We start from the raw sequence: 24,073 nt of genomic DNA, 5'->3' as shown, positions 1-24,073 counted from the left end.
GTAAGTGCAACAGTTACAATGTCAAAAGCTCGTAGCTTAAGTACAGACAAAGTATGAAATTCAATTTTCCAGAATATCTGTCTTCATTTTTTTTGTTTGAAACAGTTGTACTGACGCCCAAAAGATTGTAGCTTATGAAAATAGAAATACAAAATTGAAAATTTTTAATACTGAATATTTTGTATTTGAGATAAAAAAGTTATATCAACATAGATTAAGACTTAAATGACAATTTTTTTTAAGTATTAATGCTGAAGATTTTTACCGAACAAAATATCTATTTTTAAAGGTTATGTGCTTTCTTTAATTTTATTTGATTTAATTTCAACTTTTTTTTATTAAAAAATATTTTTAAAGTTGTTGGTTGATTCTTGAATCATTACATTTGTTCTTTATTTCAGTTAAGAAAATAGCAATGAAATTATAACCAAAAATACAAGAAAAAAATGTCTAAAAATTTTTTTAGTTTTGATTTTTTTTTATATGATTTTTATTCTGAAACATTTTTCACATGCAAGTCTATCGGCACACACCCCAATAATTTTTGCAATATGCCAATAGCATCATTTTTACCAAATTTAAAAATTTTTCACTTATCTTATATGTTTATCAGCTGAATGCCTGGCCTATCAAAAATGATAAGAAGACGACTTATCAAATGCAGCGTTGGCGTCTTGATTGATTTCTTGTGTTCCACATACTTTTTATATGGCTATCAAACTCGCTGTTAATAGCCATCGTTCACCTGAGAACGATAAGGTTATTCAGCACATTTTAGTACATTAATTTAATTGAGTTCAGGGTCACAGTTGAGAGTGTTGAGTAAAGTGATCGCACAACATAATTTACAAATATAATTAACATTCAAATTATTTACAATTCAATGAAGTGAACATTTAATTGGAATTTTATGTGAGGGAGATTTGTTTTATAAGTTGACGATAGATATTAAACAATATATATTTATTATTTCCGGAATAATATAATGTCAGTAAGCAAATCTTTTTTTTTTTTACCTCCCATTGATTTCAGCATTAAAAAGTTGAGCTGGAAATTGCAATCTCTGTTTCTAACATAAAACAAATGCTAAAATCTGTGCCAACTGACTTTATAGCATAACTCGGCCATGTACAGTGATAGCCATAAAGCAACGGAAACACATTTCAGAAATTGTTCATTATTTATTTAGTTGACGTCAGATTTCATTCGGGGTGTGGATCTTCCTGCGAATATGCGAATGTCACAACAAACTAACCACAATTAGGAGACAAACCCATCCCTCCAACTGACATCTGAGAAATATGTCCCAAAAGTCAACAACTTACGAGTTAAGTGAGAAAGAGCGAAAAATAGTATGTGAGAGAGATAGGTAGGCAAGCAAAGCAACGGCAACTTGTGCAATTTATTGGACCCGTGTCGTGTATATTAAACATCATTTGTCGAGGGGGCGCTTAACATTTAAACTAGACAAATGAGGGGTTGGGAGGGCAGAGAAAGGGGCACCTAGGTCGGTTTAGGGGAACGGTGCGGTGTATGTGCGTTGAGCTTAATTTCGCAGCAATTTTTTGGCATTAAAAATGAGACTCACACATGAGTTGAGCTAACTTTTGTTTTGTCATGTGAACTGGCAAACGGTCTCGTTCTCCGTTCCGGCTCAAGGGTCGTATGCTCACTATACAAATTAATACAAAACTCACATAAAACTGTGTGAAAAAGACGAAAAGTTTGAGAGAGAGAGGGAGGAAAATACAGAACAAAGCTACCAAAATTAATACCACTGAACTTTGTGTTGTTTTTTCTTTTATTCCTCGTTTTTTTTTTTTGGTAGCAGCTCAACTAAAAAATTGCTTAAAACTCTGTGAAATAGGCAAAGGAATAAGTTTAATTAATTCTATGACTACGGCCGTCGTTTTGTCTATTAGTTTTTGTATTTTGTTTTTTATAAACGTTTTTCATTATATTTTTGTTACTACTTAGAGTTGCAACATCGTTAATGCTGAGAAATAAAAAACAACGTGATGATAAATGCTGTTAATAAAAAAACAACAATAATCAACAAATCTTATAATCTGACTTCTCTTTTTTTATTTGCCTCTCTTTTAATTTGAACTCTCGGCGATAACAAGCTGTATATATATTTATAATCGCCATTAAAATTCATTAGATAAAAGCCTTTTTTTACTTGTGTGCTAGGTATTTTATTTTACGATTGTGAGATGCATTTGACTGAGCTCAAGTTTAGTATGCCGTTCAAAGCTTTGGCAAGCAAATTTTCAAACAATTTTTTCCACTTTATTATAGAAAAAAAAAATACATTTTGCTTATTGTTGATAAATAGCTGAATCTGTTATTTCTATTCGAATGCTAGAGAAAATTGGGCACACTATTGGCTCATAGCTAAGTATTCAATTAAGCATTAAATTAAACAAATTAACAACTAAAAATATAATGTATTTAGTTGTTTTCAATTAAAGTTGTACCAAAATACCGACACACTCTTGCCTCTTAAGCACTCCCATTATTTGCTAGGCTTCAAGAGATGCATATTGAGCTTATTTAAAGCTGCTTACTTTGCTTACATTGCAAACCACAATAACAAATACAACAAACGCAAAACAGCCGTCAATTACAACAACAAATCACAAATAATTATTTGTGAGTGTGTGTGTTTGTGTGTCACATTTGGAATGTAAGTGCGAGAAGATTTTTTTCAAATGCCGGCAACAACAATAACAATAACAACAACAGCTGCACGAACTCTGAATGGATGTGAATGTATCTTGAAGTGTGCGCAATACTTTTTTTTTTCTATTTTTTATTTTTTTTTTTTGTGACGAAGTGTGTGAAAAACGCCCAAGCTCAAGCTCAAGTCAAGTGAGTTGTTGTACGCTGAAATGTGTGTATCAATGTATCTGTATCTGCAGCAATGTAAATGGATTTGTAGGTACTCAGCGCACTTCTGCGGATTTGCGTGTTACGTAAGGTTGAGCATGTTTATGTGAAACATGTTGAAGACATTATCTACTTTGGGTAAAATAAACTACATATTTGAATTGAGTAGAACTAATAGAATTTATTTATTTTGTGAGGTTGTAATTAAATATTAAGTTATTTAAAGGTGTATCTTAAAATTAAATAACCAAAATAGCTGGAAGTTCATTGTAATTTACAACATGAGATCATTTCTAAGTACAAATAGTATAAACGTTTTTGTTGCCTATGCTTAACTCAAAGCTGCAAAAACAAATGATTCAGTGAGTGAGATAATATTCACATTTGACCTTCAGGCTGCATGAGATAAGCCAGAGAGACTCGAGAAATGCGTTTTGGGTACTATTTATAGACACTCAAATAAGTGGACTTTAACATTATTATTACAATTATTATAAATTATTTTTTTTTATCAATTTATGTGATGTTCGAAGTATTTTTCACTTAATTTAGCCATTTAATAAATGGAAAACGACCACACGAATAGCAAATCCATTAAAGACTTACATAACTCAAAGTCGACTTCGATACGGAAACATAAATGCTGACTAAAGCCCAAGTAAAAACCAAATATAAACTGACCAAAAGCACAGCACACTAATTGCTGTGTTTGTAGGGCTTGGCCGGGGTCTCAGTTTTGGGGCTGATGTGTAACACATGTTATCAGCGTTTGGAGCATGGAGCCAACGTGTTAGTTGTAGATAAACAAAAAGGACAGAAAAACAAACGAGCGAACGAACGAAACAAAACTGTGAGATACATGAGCATAAAGAATGCCATAAATTTGAACAAGGTCACTAGAAGAAACAGAACAACAATTAGGAAACACGGTGAAACACGCAGAATCAATGCTAATATTGATTTTGACTTGAAATAATTGACTGTGAAAGAAGATCATCAGCCAAGTAGAATTGAAAGTTTTCAATACCAAATCCCAAGCTGAAAATTTATGCAATGTAAGCGCTTCATTAACACAAGTTTGTGAAACTTTGTGGTGTGTTGTTTTTCTTTTTGCCTGGTCATAAAATAGAAGCCGCTTATGCGATGGTCATACCGAGATAAGAGAATGTAACTATACACTGTAAGAAATTGAAATGCAGAAATGAGACGTCTCTTATGACAAGACAATACACAATGTCTGTGAAGCAACAAATTTGGAATTTCTTAAGTTATTTGCATAATGCAAATATAATAAGGTATCTTGGGAAAATAGTATAGTTGCGAAATAATCTCTCTATTTTGAGCAATCTAAGAAGAAGAGAAGAGAAAAATATTGATAATTGAGAAAAATTAAAATTAAAATTGCATACTGAAAAATGAATTAATAAAATAATATCAAAAATAAATAATAATAATGATAATAATAATAAAATGCTATTGATAAAATATTTTATATAAAATCTGCATCTGTCTTAAAAACCAATAGACGTATTTAAAGGAATAATGGAGTAAAATCTTAAAAATAATGAAATTTTAATGCTTATATTACAACATTAATATGTTTTTGAACGAAATATAATAGTAAATTATCAATTATTTTAAATATGTTTATTATATATTAACTGAAGTTGTAGTTCAAAAATTTTCTTAAAATGCTAATGCGTCTATACACACACTCCATTTATCTTATATAACTTTTTGAATAAAAGTTCCTTAATCAATTGCATCGGTAATTTCAAGTCTTCTATATAAAAATTCCATAAATTGTTTTAAATAGGTTTTTGTTAGGTGTACAAACATATAAATGTAAATAAATCATTTTGCATACATCTCCCTTTCTTTGTCTATCTTGGAGTCTTTATGACTTTGACCTTTTGAATGATGCTGTCTCTTTAATGTTAATGATCGTGACGGCCAGATAAACTAGCCATAAAATGTCGTTTGAGTTATTAATAATAATAAATGTTGCTTATCATACTCGAACTCAATTGAAAATGCTGAAACTGAAGCCGATGCTAAAAGCTGATGTTTATGACAAGACATTGAATGCTAATAAAGTTATCTATCAACACGCAAATTAGAGTGTGTGTGTGTGTGTTGAGTGTGCCTGTTGCGATGGCTTCTTGCCCTGTTTTCATGTCATATGCAGAGAGCACAGCTGTAAATAAATTGAGGCAACAGTCGCAGGCCCAGGCCATGGTGGAAAATACTCGTTGCGCTGTTTTGACAAGTGTCACGAGAGCTGTCAACACGCTCAACGTTGATAAAATACGGACAAACTGTTCCAACTGACAAAAAAAAACAGAAAAACAGAAAAAGAACTGACAATGTTCAATAGCGGATGCTCTGTAATTTAATAAAATATTATTAAAAAGAAACCCCAACTACAATTGTTGCTATCTGAGTTTATAATTGTAAATTCTTTGCTCTCTATCTTATCGAAGTACTCCAAATATAACCTCCGTTTTAATAAGGCTTATCATATTTTATATGTAGTAAAAGAACTTCATTAATACACCGTCTGTAAAGGTCAAAAAACTGTAATAAAAGTACAAAAAATAGAAATAATATTATTTAAAGTGACCGTGAAATAGAATTATCTCTTCTCCCCCAGCTTTTTTTTGTATTCTATCTAATAACGTACTTAAAATTAGATAACATTTATTGGGGCTAACATTTTTAAAGGTTTCGTTTATTATTAATTTATGCCTTCAACTTCTTTAATATGTGTGCATGTTAATCTAAACTCCAGTCTATGGTACCCAACTGTCACATGCACACAGCAACTATTGAACGCCCACAAAAAAATTGCAAGCTCGCTGTTGCAATTAAAAATACAACTCGCTTTTTTATCTTAAATAATATTTTCATGTACAGTTTGTTGTTGTTTTTAAAACTTAATGACATATTATGCAATATTTTCAGGCCAGAAATTTAAGTTTTTTTTAATGCCTTTTGCTAAATGCGTGAAAAATTTAAAAACCGTAACAAGTTGAACGCACATTCCCCCTTAAAGCTTTCCACTTCCTTTGTACCCGAAGCGTCACTTTTAATAGCGTTGAACTGTAAAAAGCCAAAGTGAAGAGTAGAGAAAAATCAAATAGCAAACGTGTTTTTGCCCAAAGGTACAAAAGTAGCTCCCAGCATTCACGTCAACGATTTGAATTTTATTTGTATTTTTTTTTAAATATTTGTTTCACCTTTTGTTTACATTTTTAATATACAATTTTGTATACATTTCGCGGCTGGAGAATTTAAATTTTCTTGAAGTTCATAAATATGCATTGAATTAGCTGCCATCTGCCGGTTAATTAGAATACATCTTTTTATATGACGAAGAATTTATGAACCACAAGCCAAACTGGATTGGTTATTTGTTTCTTCTTTTGTATAGTTATGAGTTCAGTCGAATCTCAAATTGCCTCAGATAAAATTCGTAATTTAAGCAGATTCTAATAATAATAAATTGAGAACAATATTGATAATTATAATGAATTATAAACTCGAAAAATGTAAATTAGCTAAAATTGATTTTTGCAGTTTACAAGCACAAAATTTCATTGTTAAAATACAAAAGCAGATTATATAAATTAAATCACTTCCAATCAGTAGCACTTGGATAAACAAATTCATCAGAAATATCGAAACGGAAATGCTTACAAAAATAGCATTAAAATGTGTGTATTTTTTGTAGCACAAAATTCATAAATTTAACACAATTTCGAATCCAAAATTACGCAATTTGTTGATGAAAGGTAAAAATTTCACCTGATTTGAATAATAAACAGACGCAAATAAAAGCCTTGCAAATATTTATAAGTCGCAGTTTGTTATGGATATCAATGCAAATAGCAATAGTTTACAAGCGGAACAAAGAGGCAGTTAACATTGGAATACCCTTTAGATTTGAGATATTTTCATATTGCGATAAATTTTGCTGAACTTTGATTAGAATAATGAGTTTGAGCGAGATCTCTCTCTCTTTCTCTCACTCGTTCGCTCAATGTCTAAAAGGTTAACTGAAAGGGTATTCAAATGTCGAACAAATCTATGCATTAATTTATCTGTTTGTTGTTTGCTTAACAAATGAGCTAAAACTTCGAGTTAAATTAAATAGATTGTCAGCTTTTAAAAGTTTAAACTAGGCTTGTCGAACCGAAAATAAGTTTATTCCTTAAACCGCAACAGCTTAAACTAAATCTGAAACTTTTGAAAGCAGCTTCCCTGGTGGAAACCTTCCATTCCCTCCCCTCAACCTTTTCCAAAATAAATTGTTAAGCTCTATTTGCGCTTGTAATTTGTAAGTGAAAAATCAACAAAAGAGTTGCCCAAAAACTTGTTTGCAAATTGTGGCGAGTTTTGGTTCTCGGTTTTGTTCTGGGTTTTTGGTTGCACAGTAATTTCAAGCTTGAAAAAACCAATTGTATAAATGCAAATTTCTATATAGTAGTATGCGATTTACATACAAACTAAGATTATATACATACATATATAAGCTGACCCTGAACTTGCGGTCTGAGCTCAACTTGGTTGATTGGGCATCGTGTGAATATTTATACGCTAATCAATGAACGACTCTTGTTTATGGGCGTGTTTGAATATGTTTTGGGTAAATACAAAAATCAGCTAAAGTATTTGCCGGATAACGTGTTCAGGGCACATGAAATGGCCTATGACACGTGGGTCTTAACCGAAAATGTTGTAATAATATTGGGAAGTCCGTGATCTAAAAAAAGGCCATTAAATGAAAACTAGCAACTAATTTGAGACTTAGATTAAGCTAGAAGGTCTCCAAGCACTTTATTAACTCTCAGCAAATTTGTATAAAACTTATGAATTTAAAAAAATTTATTTATTTTTTATTTAATCGATTTCTGTTTAAGACTAAATAAACTACATATATGGCTATAAAACTTAAATGCTGTAATTATTATTTTATTCATTACATATCCTATTATTAAAATTGTAGTTAAATTTTGATACAATATAAAAACCACATGAGAATTTCTTTTCGTCAAACATATCTTACAGTTTTCGACCTTTTCTTTAGTTCATCTTAACTTTTTGTCACCATTAATCTTGGTCCATGATAGATTTGCTAATTGAATATTAATCTTTAAAATATGTCATAGAAATCCACGTGATAAATGACTGTTGACTGTGAGTGAATAGAGCGACTCAAAAATAGCAAAAAAAGAAAAAATAGAGAAATTATATAGAATATGGCATTAGGTATCGAATTCTAATGAAATGCGGACTAAAATAAATCTTTTTACCACATTTGCATCTGACGTTGTAACGAGTTTTATTTTCATTTGTTGCGATATCTTTTTGATAGCGTTATTAATTGTTCAGCTTTGGTGAGCAAGTTTTATGCCCCAGGTCGTCAATTTGTCAGCTTTAGTAAGCAGGTTTTATGCCGATTATGATCAGACAATAATATAATCAAAATGTTGCGACCTATTTGGGAAAATGCCAAAATGTGAAGAAGTCAACGGTCATTGATTAAATGTGAAATGATTAATACATTAAGGAACTCTAAACTCATTAGATCATATTATATTTCTATGTTACTTAAAATTAACTTTTCTATTGAAACAAATCCTTTTTATACAACTTTATCTCTGTATAATATGCATTAGATTTGTCTCTGCCTTTCAAAACTATTTTCCCAACTGTTGTAATTCACTTTAGTTGTAACAAATAGCAAAGCGCATCAATTAATGCATTTCACAGAAGAAATCTTCCGGTTTCATTGGGGAAATTCATTCAAGCATGGCCAAAATCAACGGTCAATCAATTTTAATGTAATTACAAATGAAATTGCTAATGCAATTGCAGCCATTGCAGCTATTGTTTTGCATTTTTAACGTCAATTAAGTTGCCACAGAACCCATTGGAGACTTAAGTCCGGCATTGCCATTAGCCATAATTGTATGCCAGCCAAATAAAAATGTCGCGCAATGTCGTTGTGGTTGTTGTTGTTGCCACATTTGCATTCACAATTTATGCATCGTTTTCTATGTGCTTTTTTTATAATTTTTTTGTTGTGCTTTCTTTTGCCCAGTAATTACGACGAGTGCAGGGAATTCAGCTTGTGATTTCGCGTATAAGAAACGTGAAATTTGAAATTGTAATGAAGTTGGTTTTTAGGGCCAACTTGGCGGTTGTAAAGTTTATCACAAGTCTGTTGGCCAATGTAAATTGTTTATTAGCCAAGCTGAACGAGGAGAAAGATGAAAACTTGCAGTGCAAATTAGCAAGTTCTGGTACAAATATTTTGATGAGAAACTTAATAATTGCAGTATAAATAGAGCAACTTTGGTAAATTTAAAGTCAGCATTTAGAGCCCAATATTTATGTATACAATAATGTATAAATGTATTAAATGTAAAATTATGAATAAAATTTATTTATAATGGACTAGTAACTAGTTGATTAAAAGTTGGAGCTTCAGATTTAGAATTTTACATTTTCAAAGAAACCAACGGGGAAACCCTCTATATAAATTTAAAAGCGGAAAGAATTTAGATGCCAAATATAATAATATAAGTATAAATGATAATAATTATATAATAACTGAGTAGTCTTGCTTGCAAAGAAATTAATTGCTTGACATTTAGTAGCTTATCTTTAGTTACAAATTGTATGATATTCCTTTCAATAAATCTTTTATATTTTTCTATTTCCCTCAGACCTCTCAGTATAGCTAAGTGTGGCCACATTTAGTATCTCCATGCTATTCATTAATAAATAATTAGCAGTGAATGAATCCAATTTATTCTAGCTTTAGATTCTTGCATTATTCAACTGAATCTCATGCAGTGATTAGAGTATCCATAACACACACTCATTCTCTAAAAGCCTCCCCCGTGACCAATGCAATTTGATGGCGTTTTAAGTACCACAAACTAAGCCAACAGCTAAACAGCTGTGTTATGACGCCATATTCGGTCGTCAGCTCATCAGCATAATAATCATTTGATACAAAAAAAAGATAAAAAAAAATCTGAGAGGGAAACTGCATAAAAAAGACACGTGGCGACATTTGCACTGTGGGGCAATTCAGTTGGGGAAAAGTCAACACAGACAGTGAAGGAAAAACTCGAGACATCAATTTATGTGAACGTGAAAACAAATTGCCTTCCGTATGGAAAATTATTGCATGTGCAGCCAAATAAAGTCAATGAGGGAGAAAACCCCCAAAGACAAGGGAGAAACAGAGGGACTTGGGAGAGAGGTGGAGGTTGCCATGGCACACTGTAGAAGCAGTCTCGACTGAGCCAGCAGAGTAAGCATAGGAATTGATGACAAATCATGAATTTGTCACAGCAAAACACACACACAAAGACAACTCAACGATGGCACACACCTGCGACAGTGGCGAAGATGAAGAGGGGTGTTGAGGTGGGATGAGGTGTAGAGTATGTGTAGAGTAGAGTAACAGGAAGAGGAGCAGTCATGTCACAACAATGACCATTCGCATGTCTCATGCGTCACGTGAGGCATTTACGCAATCAACGCACAGTCTTCCTTTGGCAGCGCCTGTGCCCTGTAATTGAAGGATAATGAGGGTATACCAAACTATATAAAGAAATGAAATAAGTTAATTTTTAAGTCGGAATTGAATTTATGTTTGTAAATAGTTAGAAATGAAGATAGTTAAGTTTTGTGGATTCCAAAGAGTTATCACAAGAAATTCGACCTCAAAAATGTTGAACTTGTAAGTAATTTGTCTCTGCAGTACACTTCACTAAGTAAACAAAAAAGCAACTTAAATATTTCGCAAATTTAACAAATTTTTAAATTAGTTTAAATTATTCCAAAGAATACTTTACTTTGTCGAAAAAATTAATTAATATAGTTAACAGGAAAAGAACAGAAAAACATTAGGTTTTCTAATCAATTTCAAAGCTATAAAGTTTTCTGATATATTATATATTCTAATTTTCAACTATTTAAGGTTAAATCTCCAAAATATATTTCAGCTTTTTTGAAATGAAAAGTATGAGGATGATTTTAAAATTTGCTGAAAATTTTCTTACTCAGTCATCTTACAGGATTTCTTATAGTCGAGTGCTTCAAAACATTTTTACTCATTGGCTCATTGAGTTTAGGTATTTTATTTTACATACACACACACACACTCACACTCAAACACACACTACATTAAACAGTCTGTCTGTATCTCGAATCTGCCTTGAATGCGTTTTCGCACGTTTCGTAATATAGGCAAAGTGTCAACAGAATGTGCTCGACGTAGAGAACATCTCCATCTCCAACTCATCATTCAGTTCCAATCGGATAGTATCGAGTCGTAGTACGAGTATATAAGTAGTATCTTTTTGTGTGGCACATGTTGCAAGCGGCTTTCGGCCTTTTTAATTTGTCGTCCCCTTTTGTTGTTTTTTTGAAAATGTTTTACAAGTGAGTGAAATTTGTGTGTGCTTCTGTTTTAGTTTTCGGTGCTCAGTTTTCTTTATTTTCTACGTTTTTTTTTGTGATATTTGATTGATGTTGTTCTGCAACGATTTTGGCTTTACTTCTCCGTTGCGACTCTTTATAAATTGGATATTAACTAATGAGCTTAAGCGATTTTGGGGAGCATTTTCTTCATTGGCCTTTGTATCTTAGTTTTGTTGTGAAAGCGCCAGTTGAAAGAAAAATTGTATTTGTTTGAATGAAGAGGGAAAAGGAAAATAATCATTTGTGAACGTTAAACGATGTGTGTTCGTTCTATAGAAAACGAAATTGAAGAAGCTTAATGGGAACCAAGTGTGAAGCTTTGTGAAAGTCATTCATAAATAGAAATGCTTCAAATATACGTATTAATTTGATCTTTGACAATGTGTTTGTTTGTTTGTTGTGTATGTGCATGAATTAACAATATTATTGTGTTTATTATAAGGTGTAATTAGAAAAAATGTAGAGCTTAATTTAAAGCAAAAAATAAAAGATTTAGTGGTTAATATTACGAAAAGCGAGTGTTGTAATTAGCTTGTATTAACTCCTTTTAAGTTTATACGATGAATTTACAGGATTGAAGTTATCAACTACATGTAGTTTGTATTTCTAAGCCAATAGTTTTATGATGACACAGTTATCTCTAAAAGTTTTTGAAAGAAGAAAAAATTCTCATTGTCAATCTTTCAATTCTGTCTGTTAATTCTGATAAATCTAAGATTGAAGCACTACTTATTTAAAAGTTAAAATAAATCTGTGGAAAAATTAAAATCTTAAAGATTGTCTTGACGAATTTGCAAAATTAAGAACAAAGACAGAATATATATTCTCATGAAACCGAGATTGCTTTAATAATTAATAAGATAAAGTAAATAGGAAAAGGAAATGAAAATCTTTATAACTCTCTCTACTTGACGACAACCAGACTCACATCATTTTATAAACCATTAAATTGCTATGTTAGACTTAAAACATTTATTGAATCAGTATATAATAAGAATTGAGATAAACTTTTAAAATTAACTTGCAAAAATTAATTCTAATGCACCTGCCCCAATGCACAACAACTTATTCGCCCACGCAGTGTTAAGAACATCTCAATTCGAACAATATCTCTATCTTCAGACAATTTTAGACATAGGTATATCGAGTTTAGCATAAATCTTATGCTCACATACGACTACAATACATAATTCCACCACATGAATCACGTGGCGTATTTATAAAACGACAACAGTGGGGCATCATCATGATCATGATCATCATCATTATCCCGTCAACTCAGGCAAACTCTATTTTTGCGCGCATCTTCAGCTCGGCCGGACTCGGCCTCAGAGAGACTCGGTCCTCATACCTATATAGTCGTACATATGTACAATGTACATATACCCTTACCCGTTGCAGTCACTTCACTTCACCGATAAAGCAGCAACAAGATTCAAACAAGCGAAATTAGTTCAAATTCTATATTTAAAAGTAGGACTGCCAGCAAAATGTTGCACCCGTTGTTGCATCCTCTGTTCCGTCGCGTCGCGTCGAAACTTGTGGCTGCAGTTTTCCAAACGATGTGCAACGCGGTGGAAAACACTTGTTTTTGGGGTTTTGGCTTTTCCGACCACAAATGTTGTTGTTTATGTTGTTGCTGTTGTTACCTTATGCATATTGTACGAATAGTTGAATATGTGGGTACTTAATAACACTGACCAGCTAACTGACACAAGGTGGGCACTTGAGAGTTTACAGACCGAGAAGTAAAGAGTTGTAAAACATGTATAAATATACCCTGTAAATGTCGGGGTTGTACTCTATTCAGAAATCTATTGAACTAAAGAGACATTTAATTCGAAATTTAAATTCAATTCTTAACAGCAATTTTTAAAAGTGCTTTTCAACACTGCAACTCTAGAATATACAGTGGACCAAACAAATGATTTTTCATAAAGATTTAAATATATATATTTTATATAAATATATTTTACTTAGCAAAAACATTTATATTTTATTTATGGTTACTTTTAATTCTTAAAACAAGTTAATAAATAAAAAATAGTTTTGAAGTTTAATTATTTGTTGGCATACAATTTGCAATTTATTATGGAGCTGTATTTATTATTATTCTTACTAAAAACTTCATCAATGAGATTTAGCAGCTTTCTCTGCAAACACACTATCAATTAAGATCTCGTACACAGACTTTCTGTATTTGACAATATTTATTCAAATTTAAATGCTACTTTAATTTAATGTGACTACGCATAGAATTCAAATTTAATAATTAAAATAATGAAAAGCCTTTCAATTTATTAAAAGCAGAGCATACAAATTATGCATATTACCAAGTTTATGCGGAACAAATATTGAGCTCTAACCGGCATTATCTTTCAAACGTTTTTGAAATGTTTACGCTCAGTTTCGTCCATTTTACATGGATAGAAAACATTACGAGGGTCGCTCAACCAAAACGACGCCGGTTGCTAAGGCTCAGAATCAATTAAGTATTTGTTTGTTTTTTTTTTGACTTGTTTGCCATTTTTATTGTTGTACTACATATTCTTGAAAACTTCTGCGTGTTTCATATTTTTTTTGTATTTTTATTTCTTTTCTGCATTCTGCTTAGCAAATTTTTTTTTACGTCTTTTAACTAATACGAGTAATGGACACTTTTTGCGCCGAATTTCCGCTCTCAAGTTCCAGCTGAGTGCGCTAATGTTGAAAACCGATTTTATACCCTGTAAACATACATTTGTATGCAAGAGGTATTTTGAAGTCATGTTTCAAAGATTCTTGACCAAAGGTTGTAAGAGATACTAACATCTTCGGTAAAATTACTTATTTTATTTTTATGTAATAATAATGCAATTTTTAAAAACAAAGTAACTATAAACAGATCTTAAAATACAGATTTTATTTGTTCTTTATTTATAGACTATTATTGTATTTATTATTACATTTTATAATTTCATCATAATTGGGTTATAGACCAATAACAAACTCTAATGTATATTCAAGAAATATAAGAACGAGAAGATTGTATGTACTTAATTTTTAATTGTGCAGTCTACAGCGTATCTATTAGTCGAATTAATTTATAATTATTGTTCTACTTCATTTAGAGGGTCAATAGAGAAAAACAGACCCAAGAACCTGAATCTAAAATAGAGGCGTGTTTTGTTGATTTGCACTTAAAAAATATATGTATTGATGTTGATTTTTTGACTGGAAAACAAAGAAACATAAAATAGCTTACACCGAAATGCCATTTTGGTCAAAGACCGAGCAAATACTTAATTTTTCTGTTGAGTGTTGAGTGGCTATTTATAACGTAATTCTCGGTTGACCGCAATTTGAATAGACGTCCATGTGTTTTGGAACATAAACTATTTGAATTGGGGTTGCGGTCGATCTTTGGCAATGCTCTGAGACTGGAAATGATGATGTAATTTCAATAAGAATGAAAACATCAATTTGTTTATTTTTATTTTGAAAAGGAAAAGGAAATGAAGGTAATTAAATTGATGTTAGGATATTTGATAATTTAATTACTTAAGTGGAAAAGTTTCCTGAACTATCAAAAATTTTAAAATTTAGTACCACTACTACTTCGCAATCATTCTTTAGCTCTAAGCAACGCTCCATTGATCTACATATGAAGGGAAATTAGAACAATGATGCTAATGAATGAAAATGGAGTTAAGATTCCGACAGACAAGAAAAGTCTTCTATTTCTTATCTCCCTGCTCTCTGCACTGGCATTTCAATTTGCACATATCTTTTCTTCAGTCAAAGTCGGCTCTCTCTGAAGTCGTTTTGTACTTATCTTCACATGGCGTGTCTCATTAAGAAACAACAGAGGGGTAGGGAGGGGAGAGAAGAAGCACATTTGCGACGGTTTCCTAACCTCAATGTTGTCAACAGTCTTCCATGTTGTAGATTCACAGACAGACATATATCTATCATAACCATCGTTACAATATAAGGCACACAGTTCCATATATGACTTAATGTGCCTCTAGAAAAAGTGTGGCAGGTTGCACATTTGCCGTATCTGATGAGAAGACATTGCACACAACCAACAACAATAATGACAACAAAACAACAACAACGTACGGTAGCAGGTTATTGTTGCCATACTCTTTTGTTATGAGTGCTTTTCTTGTTTTCAAATAACTTTTGTAACGTTTAGGGAAAGGTATCAAGAGCTTTATTATTTTCATCATTATTAGTTATCTCACTTAGTTTGTGTACAAGGACAAGCTACAAGGAGGTTAGCAGATGGAATTATTAATAAGTAGTTGTTATTTGAAAGATGTTATTGTAAGTGTTTAAATTAATTTCTTTTTATATTTATAGTATTTATATATTAGTATTCCATTATATTTTACTTTCGAATTATTTTTATTTACTTAACTTAATTAACCAAACTATGTGGTGCTTGTTTATATTGTTATATTTTCTTTAAATTACTTATGTTTTTTTAAATTATATTTTCTCATTCACATTTTTATTTTACTTTGATAATTCCATTATATTCTATATAATAATTACAATTATTTTATGTTTTATTTTGTATTGTTTTTGTTAGTCTATTTTTATAATTTTGTATTTATATCATATTCAGGGGTGCCACAAAAATCAAATCCAACCGAAAATCTCCCAAAAATGTCTGGAGTTTTGGGAGATTTTCGGTTGGTTTCGCTTTCTGTGACACCCCTGAATATTATTTTTTTCAATTTATTACTATTACTATTTAAAGTCATAAGTGTATTTTAAGTTCGTTGCCAATTTATTTTCTTTTGCGCTTTTGGTTCCGTTTGCCGTTCGTAATCCATTATGTGATGCTTGACTGTGGTTCACTCTAAAGTAAAATTCTGCTAATGTTCATTAATAACTCATGCGTTAAACAAAAGCAACGGTCGCTATACACATTACCCACCTCCCCCTCAGTCACTCCGCCTCTCTCTTAGCTGTCTCTCAACTGTTGAAGCTGTCTATCTGTCTGTCTGGCCATATAAACAGACCAGTCTTCGTAGCACTCGTTCAATGGCTTTAAGTGCAGCACAATGAGCTATTGTGAATTAGACTGTTGCAAGCTGACATGACAATGTGGTAAATAGGAACTGCGAATTACGAGAATGTCTTTTTTTTTTAATATTTATTTGGATTGTTTTTTAGTGAACACATCTTTTCAAGATCTTTCGCCAAGAAATGAATTCCAAAGTACAAAGAAATTCGCTTTCATGTTGTTGGACAATTAAATTGCATAAATTACTCAAAAAGGTCACCTAGTTATGCAAAGAACAAAAGAATTGATAAATGGAAATTTTCACAAGCAAAAATACTACTACATACACACAGACATACACACAGACATAAATAAGAACTCACATAATGAACTCATTGTACCGCTTGGTCGATCCGTTCCATGGAAAGGAAGTGGGTAATTTAATTATACCATAATGGGGGGGGAGGGGCTTGAGGCTAACAGATCAGCAGAGCGCCAATCTGATGATTAAAGCAATTGACTGCGGTCAAAGTGAAAGTACGCAAATTGTGGCACAGCGATAAAAATCCGTAGCAAGCGAAAAAAAAACTTCAAAGAAACATTTTTACAATTGACAAGGCTGAAAAACAAGCAGTGCACTGTAAGCAGTGCACGACGAAGATAGCTAGTTAATTCTTGAACATTTTATAGCTTAAATTCCAGTCTTATTGATAATAACAATTGGTTTAATAAATTTTATAATTTGTAAAATACTTAAACTACCCCTTTAGCAGGCCACTTTAACTACAGGGTATTAAACAATATGATGCTTGAATTTCAATTAAATTGACCAATGGAGATTTGAATGCTGCATACAATGTTTGGTTTACAAAAACAAATAAGATAGAAATTACACTTCCCTCTTTCTACGAACTCCCCTTTTTCCCCTCTCTCCTCTCTTTCCCTCTGATGCATAAACAAAAGTTGGTTGTTGGCCACTGGCAAACAGTTTCAACTGCAATTAAATTTAATGGAACCTCATTAAGCGTCGTACGAATTGTTTTTATTTTTGTCGGCCTGAGGGGCATGGCTAGTGGGCGTGGGCGTGTGTTTGTTGGCAATTCCAAGTAATTGCATAACATGCAGTTCTGCTATCTATCTCACTCTCTTGCTGTCTCTTTTTCAGCAAAACTTTTGCAACTGCGTACGGAAGTCGCATAGTTGTCATAATTTTTAAAAGAGAAACCCAAACAGTAAGAAAATCAAAAGAAAATCCTGCCAAATTCCATTACAAAAAAAAAATACTTTCTCCATTGTTGAAATTTTTTTGCGCGAGTTTCCGTTGTGCCCTTCTTGCAACATGACAACAATTAAAATGCAGCCTGTGGCATCAATAAAACGAACAATTGTCAGGCTGTAAAAAGAACGTTTTACAGCATCAGAACAGACAAAAGCATTGTTTGTTGTTGTTGTTGTTGCACCTGATACCATTGTTGCTGTTGTTGTCGGCTATGCTATGGACAAGATTATAAATAAAGAACAATTGAGACAAAAACTTGTGGCAATGTATCCGTGTATTTTATCTCAATATATTCAAAGAATTAATAATAATTTTAATAATAAACATTATGTTATATTATAAAACGAAAGAACTAATCTTTATTTTTGAATTTTATTATTTTACTTTTGACCAAAAAAATAAAACCCAAGGGATAATCATTATTTTTTAACAATAAAATAATGATTATTTCAAAAAAATAAAACTCATAAAATAATGATTAATTCTTGAGTTTTTTTTTATCGTTTCTGAATTGTTTTATTAAATTTGGTTTTATGAGATTATTATTTTTATTTAGCTGATAAATAATTTATAGATTCCGAGTCCTAGTTATTCCTATGTCGTAATTAACGATAGTCTGATGTATTCTATCAGCTAGATTATTTTTTCAGATTAAATAATAAATAAAAAACTTAGTAAGAAATCGTTGAATATATCTGTAGTGCATTTTCCACAATGTTGCCTCATAATTCTTACAACTTCTTAACACCTTCAAGTTTTAACAACTTTCAAGTCAACACATACAAAATATATTTATTTTTTCCGCTGACATTTTGCACACTTTTCTATTGTCCCTCTCTCTTTTTCTGTATCTCTCTCTCCCTCTATGCTTTATACATGACAACACATTTTCATTGTCAAGGTTTTTTTGCTGTGTCGCTGGCTTTTTAGGCGCCGACTTGGCCAAGCCACGCCCATTACACACAAACACACAAGCATACACAGCACACGCCCCAAATAAGTAACTAGTTTATCAATGCAGGTAACAAGTACAGTTTGTGCCATTAATTAAGCCCAATTTCAATGTGGAGTAACGAAAAGAGAAGGGAAGTGGATGTAGACAGGCATAGGAGTGTGGGAAAGAGGGAGAGGAGTGTAGTAGGAAAAAGGGGAAGCACTGCAGACTGACCGGCAAATGGGTTTAATTATGCAAAACGAAACACGAACACGCCGCCAACTGAACTGAAGCATAAACATTGTGCGGAAATTGAGCCAAAGAATCGCACAAGCACAACAAATACTGAAGGAGGGTGAAAAGGGGGAGGATGTAGGGGTAGAGAGGGATCGTCACTCGGTTATAAACAAATTGCACTTAAAAATAGCTCACAAGTTTGTCTCTCTGTCTGTCTTTGCATTGCATTCGTGACGTTGTTATAAATATTTATTATATCATCACCATTGGCAAAGTTACAAGGGTAGAAGTAAGGGAGCCCACAAGTAGTTAGGGGAGTGCAGAAGAAGCAACGTCGTAATTAAAATGCATTATTAATGAAATGCAAATGTAAAGAAATTAATGAAAAATGCAATAGACAACCAGCAGCAGCAGCAGCAACAACAATGGTGTCGCTCCATAGTGCACACATACATACATTAAGCATGTATGTATGTGTTAACCCTCGAAATCCCTTTGCAGTCTCCTCTGTCCTAATTTAATATACAATTCACAACTTACTTACATTGTTTTTATCGCTTTAAAGGCTTTTCTCGCCCGCAGAATCAACAACATTTTCTTCCTTTATTCTACTTTTCGTCTCTTCTTTGCCATAATAAATATTAAACTTTGTTCTAGTATTTTTCTTGTAGTTTTTATTCGCATTGACAACACTTGCAAATGCAGCTTTAAAAGTTGCAAACTACTTGCTTTCATTACATCGCTGGCAACAAACAACTGCTTGCTGCAAAGCACGCACTATTCAGTGCTAGCCGCAAGCAGTTTAATGCTTTGCAAGTCTGTCACTGTTAGTTTTACATTCAACTAATATTGTTGCAGTCGACACCTGAACAACTGACGTCAATTGAACTTAAAGCAAATGCTTTTTGTGGCAAGTGGCAAGTGGCAGGCTACCTGAGTGCTTGCCATAAACAATTTGGCTAAATGAAATTTTGCATGCTGTGATTACACGCACCACACAGCGGGCAGGCGCAACATACCTCAACCTTGAATTGTTCGCACAGTCGTTTCTATAATTAGAGATGAGCGCGTGAGCACATGCAATAAATAACAACTTTAGCTACATGTTGCTTTTAAACTTAACCTCTAGCTTAAATCGAGGTCAACAGAAATGCAATAGACAGCAGGTAAAATATCCTAGAGAATATGTTATCAAAAGTAAAAAATCACAATTTATATAAACTTACATCCATAAGATCTATATTAGTTAGTTAAATTTAAATAACGCTCAAACCTAATAAGTTTTGGCAATATTTAAATGGGAAATTGAAATATTCTCTTTAAAGAAAATTGAATGGTTGAAATCTCATGATATATAGTACCTAAAAAAATGTAATTAACAAGTTTTAGCTAAACCACATAATTTTGATGCCACATTTATCAATTGTACTATGATCAAATATTTATTCGGTAAAAATCTTTGAAACTCCAACAAATTTTTTTTAAACTACATTTTTTTAATATACTTTCAAATAATTCATGCATCTTAAATATATCGAATATAATTTCATATATCTATGTTTTTTTGTATCGATACAACATCGATAAGTTGATATCTATACCCATCCCTGGAGATGCCAGACTGTCAAATAACTTTGCGTTGAGGTGAAATCAATTAATTAATTGTGTGTTGCATAATTCTATTCAACTTGTCCTTAACTGACATTAAATTTTAGTTGAGCTGAAGAAGACAACGTTAAGCCTCGAGCTATCTATTCTATAGGGAGTTAAACTTCAGAGTGTTTTAAATTTAAATGACAGCACGCCAAAAAAGTCAAGCGATGTCGGGCTCTCCATAAAATGTGAAAAAGTCTTTTTTGCTTAATTAATTAATGTTTTTCTAAGTTTAAACTTCATTATCAGATGATACAAAAATTGTTAATTTGGGTTTTCCTTTTTTTGTAGCATTTTTCGCATGCGTCAGTTGAAGAAAACAGGTGCAGTCATTGACAACTGCATTGCGCTTTAATTTCTTTAAATTATACGACGAGTAAATTGAATTAAATTGCGTTGAACTGCAGCATTTTTCACTTGTCGTTTGCACCGGGGAAAAATAAAAAAAAAAACTTAATGCGAAAGAAAATGGGGAGGGAGATAATACAAAAAAAATGTCGCCTTGTTGACAACTTGACAACGGCAAAGCAGTTTTGCGCATAAGTTGTTGGTAGTTGTTAAAGTTGTTGTTGAACACACATAAATTACAGTTATGTATGCCATTTTTTCTGCAAACGGAAACGCAGTTGGCCAAGCTAATTCCTTTTGGCCATTGGAAACGGACAAGCGTTTCCTGAGCAAATTTTGTTTTTACTTTTGGTTCGCATTTTTAATTAGCGCAACAAACGGAAGTCGCAAAAAATAAGAAAACACAACTCGAAAAAGTGGAAATTTTTTAGCACCCACTTGTGAGTGGGAGAAAAACTCATATAAAATAAAGAAAAAGCAGTTGCCAGCACACAAAACGCATAATTTTTGGGCAACTTGATTATTCAGTTGATTTCCAGTTTTTTCAATTTTCACCTGTTTTAATATGATTTGGATTTTTTTGTGTATTTGCTTAACGAGGCGATTCGCAGATGAAAATGCCATAAGTAATTTCACAACCTTGCACATTTTTGGCAGTTGAAAGAAAATGTGTTAATGCATGAAATATGAGTATTGTGCACGCTCTATAGTTTTTCCATTAAAAATATTTTCCTATAATTTGGAATTAATTTTCAGCATACTGATTTTTGGAGTATTTGCCACGCACAATTAAGTTTACAGCTGACAGGGCTGTAAGTGCACTGTTAACGTTGTACAGTGATGACTAAAAGTATGCTACGTATTTAATAATTCATTTCATTTGTTTCTTCTCATTTACAGTGGTCGCTCGTATAGCAAGGACAGCCAGAAGAGCTCGCATAGTGATTTGAGCTCACTGTGCAATGGCGGCGGTTCTCCAAAATTGTTGGCAAAAACTCCACTGCGTAAGTAAAAATTTAAAATAGCTTGTTATTAAATTACATTTAATAACAGTCTAGTCACAGTTTTTTAATTTCTTCTAAGAGATTTCATTAAATATTTCTCGATTGCCGAAAAGCATGCTACATTTTATATGCAGCTATTACTGCTTGTGCGGTGCGAACTGCTTTTAGTTGTCAAGCAGTGCAGAGTGATAAGTAGTTTATATTGCTAGCTTCAATGTTGCCAGCAACATTGTGCAAGTTAAGAGCGAATGAAACTTGTTTCCGAGTCTCTCGCTTAGAAGAAAGACTTGAAGAAACAGGGGCTCCAAAGAAGGCTAAGCAGAAGAACAACGCACAATGTCAAAACAACGAACCGGCTTTTTAGAGCAGCTGCTGAAGAGTAAGTTGTTTGTAGGAGCTCAGCGCAAAGCAGTTTCGTGCATGTGTATCTAGATACAAATGTATCTGAAACGATAAAACGGCACAACATAAATTCCATTTAGCCTGCACATTTTCAGTCTCTTTAGTCTGCGGCGAGTTTTCAATGTTGTCGCGCCGCTTGCGCTCGTTATTGATATTTTGTTGTTACTTTCTTGCGTGTCGTGTATTTTGTCGTGTTTTTATGGCGCGTTCTTAAACAAGAACTCAATGTGCAATTTACACACGTGCAAAAGCTCTCAGAATTAGTGATAACAAAATGTTTTAGCAAATTAAATCAAAAGTTGATAAAAATAAACCAAGTTTTCTGTAAAGATAAAATAGTGTAAGAAAATAAGTGTAAATAGTGAATACAAAAGTTGCAACCAATTAGTGTTGTGTTCAGGGGTTTTTTCCCCTCTACTTCTTTAAAGCTTACAGCCCCTATTTCAACTATGCCAAACTCTTATTTTCTTCATGCACAACAGACAGCAAACAGGTTTTTTTGTTAGGTCTATAGAATGCCGGTTTCTGAAATGTATTCAGCGAAATGTGAAACAATCAAGCGAACAGCACCTGAACTTTAAATTTTGTAGCTTTTACCTGCGTTGCATTCGACGTAACTCGATTTTTTTTTATATCTTTTGCATAGGGTATTATAATATTTTGTAAGAAAATTGCAAGACCTTTTATTGGGGGTGTATTTATGTTTAGCTTGGTAAAGAATTATCAAATAGTATAGGAAGCAAAAGTTAGGTAAATGAGAAAGTTTGTTTCTTTCTGCTTTTTTTAATCTTTATTAAACAAGACCTTATTTTTTTTTTTAAATCCTGATAAAATTTGAATATGACTTTACAATATGTAATGTAGATTAAATATTATTTACAAAATACTATACATGTATAAATTTTATGTTATTTCAAAGATAATATTTCTTGCTAGTTTTGTATAACACACTTTGATTCTATTTTACTGTGGCTCAAGGCGATCAACATTCAACGTTTATTGAATAACCAAAAAGCAAACGAATATTCGCATTCGGTTTGGGCGCTCAATCAAACAATCTATCAATCAATCAATCATGCAGTCCGTCCAGCAGTTAACATATTTGCCGCACTGCTCTTGTTAACGTCTTGGCTTGGCCATAAATTATGCGGCTAATCATTTTGTTACAGTTTACAGTTTGCTTTGCCTTTCGTTCTCACGAAGCCGCAAAATTGTTACCACGATTGCTGGAGAGTGAAGTTCTCTACACTATCTAATTCCCCCCTCTCCCTCTCCTTCTGTCACTCTCAATCTCCCTGTTTCTCTCTCCCCCTCTATCAATGGTGCTTTAAGCGCCGTTAGCTTTTGTCTGCAGCCAGAAAGTTCATTTACCTAGACACCAGGCAAAGTTACTCGTAGAAACGTGCCTCGTTCTATAAGGTTCGAGATCAAATTCATTAAATGGGCGGCATTAAAGAGGAAGTTCTTAGTTCTTAGGTCAAATCAAGCATTATTCATAATGAGCTTGATACATGAAAAAGAGATCGCAACTGCAGGAAATATTAGGGAAAATAAAGCTACTGGTAAATTTTAAGAAAAACCTTTATAAGCCTCTTTACTCATTCAGATCTTTCTATAAACTGTGTTTTAATCAGGGAGTAAATAAAAATATACTATTTATTTCTTAACAATTTATTATTTTGATCTAAAATAAAAAATTATAAAATATTTATAGAAATAATATAAATTATAATCGTAATTCCGGTTTTTTTGTTCTCGTTTAAAATCAATTAACAAATAATTTGTAATTATCGAAATGTCAAGCGATAACATTAAAAAAA

The 24,073-nt window shown here is 32.4% G+C and overlaps 1 protein-coding gene across 2 annotated transcripts in view; it reads left to right on the top strand.

The window, feature by feature from the left end:
- Positions 1 to 24,073, top strand: part of LOC117779518 (serine-rich adhesin for platelets) — a 73,298-nt gene that overhangs the window by 1,283 nt on the left and 47,942 nt on the right. For both annotated transcript variants that reach the window (XM_034615738.1, XM_034615737.1), the window contains exon 2: positions 21,748 to 21,851. In XM_034615738.1, the coding sequence (XP_034471629.1) occupies positions 21,748 to 21,851 (104 nt within the window). The remainder of the gene's footprint in view (positions 1 to 21,747; positions 21,852 to 24,073) is intronic.

The sequence above is a fragment of the Drosophila innubila genome, assembly GCF_004354385.1.
Source record: "Drosophila innubila isolate TH190305 chromosome 2L unlocalized genomic scaffold, UK_Dinn_1.0 4_B_2L, whole genome shotgun sequence".
Taxonomy (NCBI): Eukaryota; Metazoa; Arthropoda; class Insecta; order Diptera; family Drosophilidae; genus Drosophila; species Drosophila innubila.
Note: the sequence above shows the minus strand (reverse complement) of the source record. Positions and strands in the feature narration are given on the sequence as shown.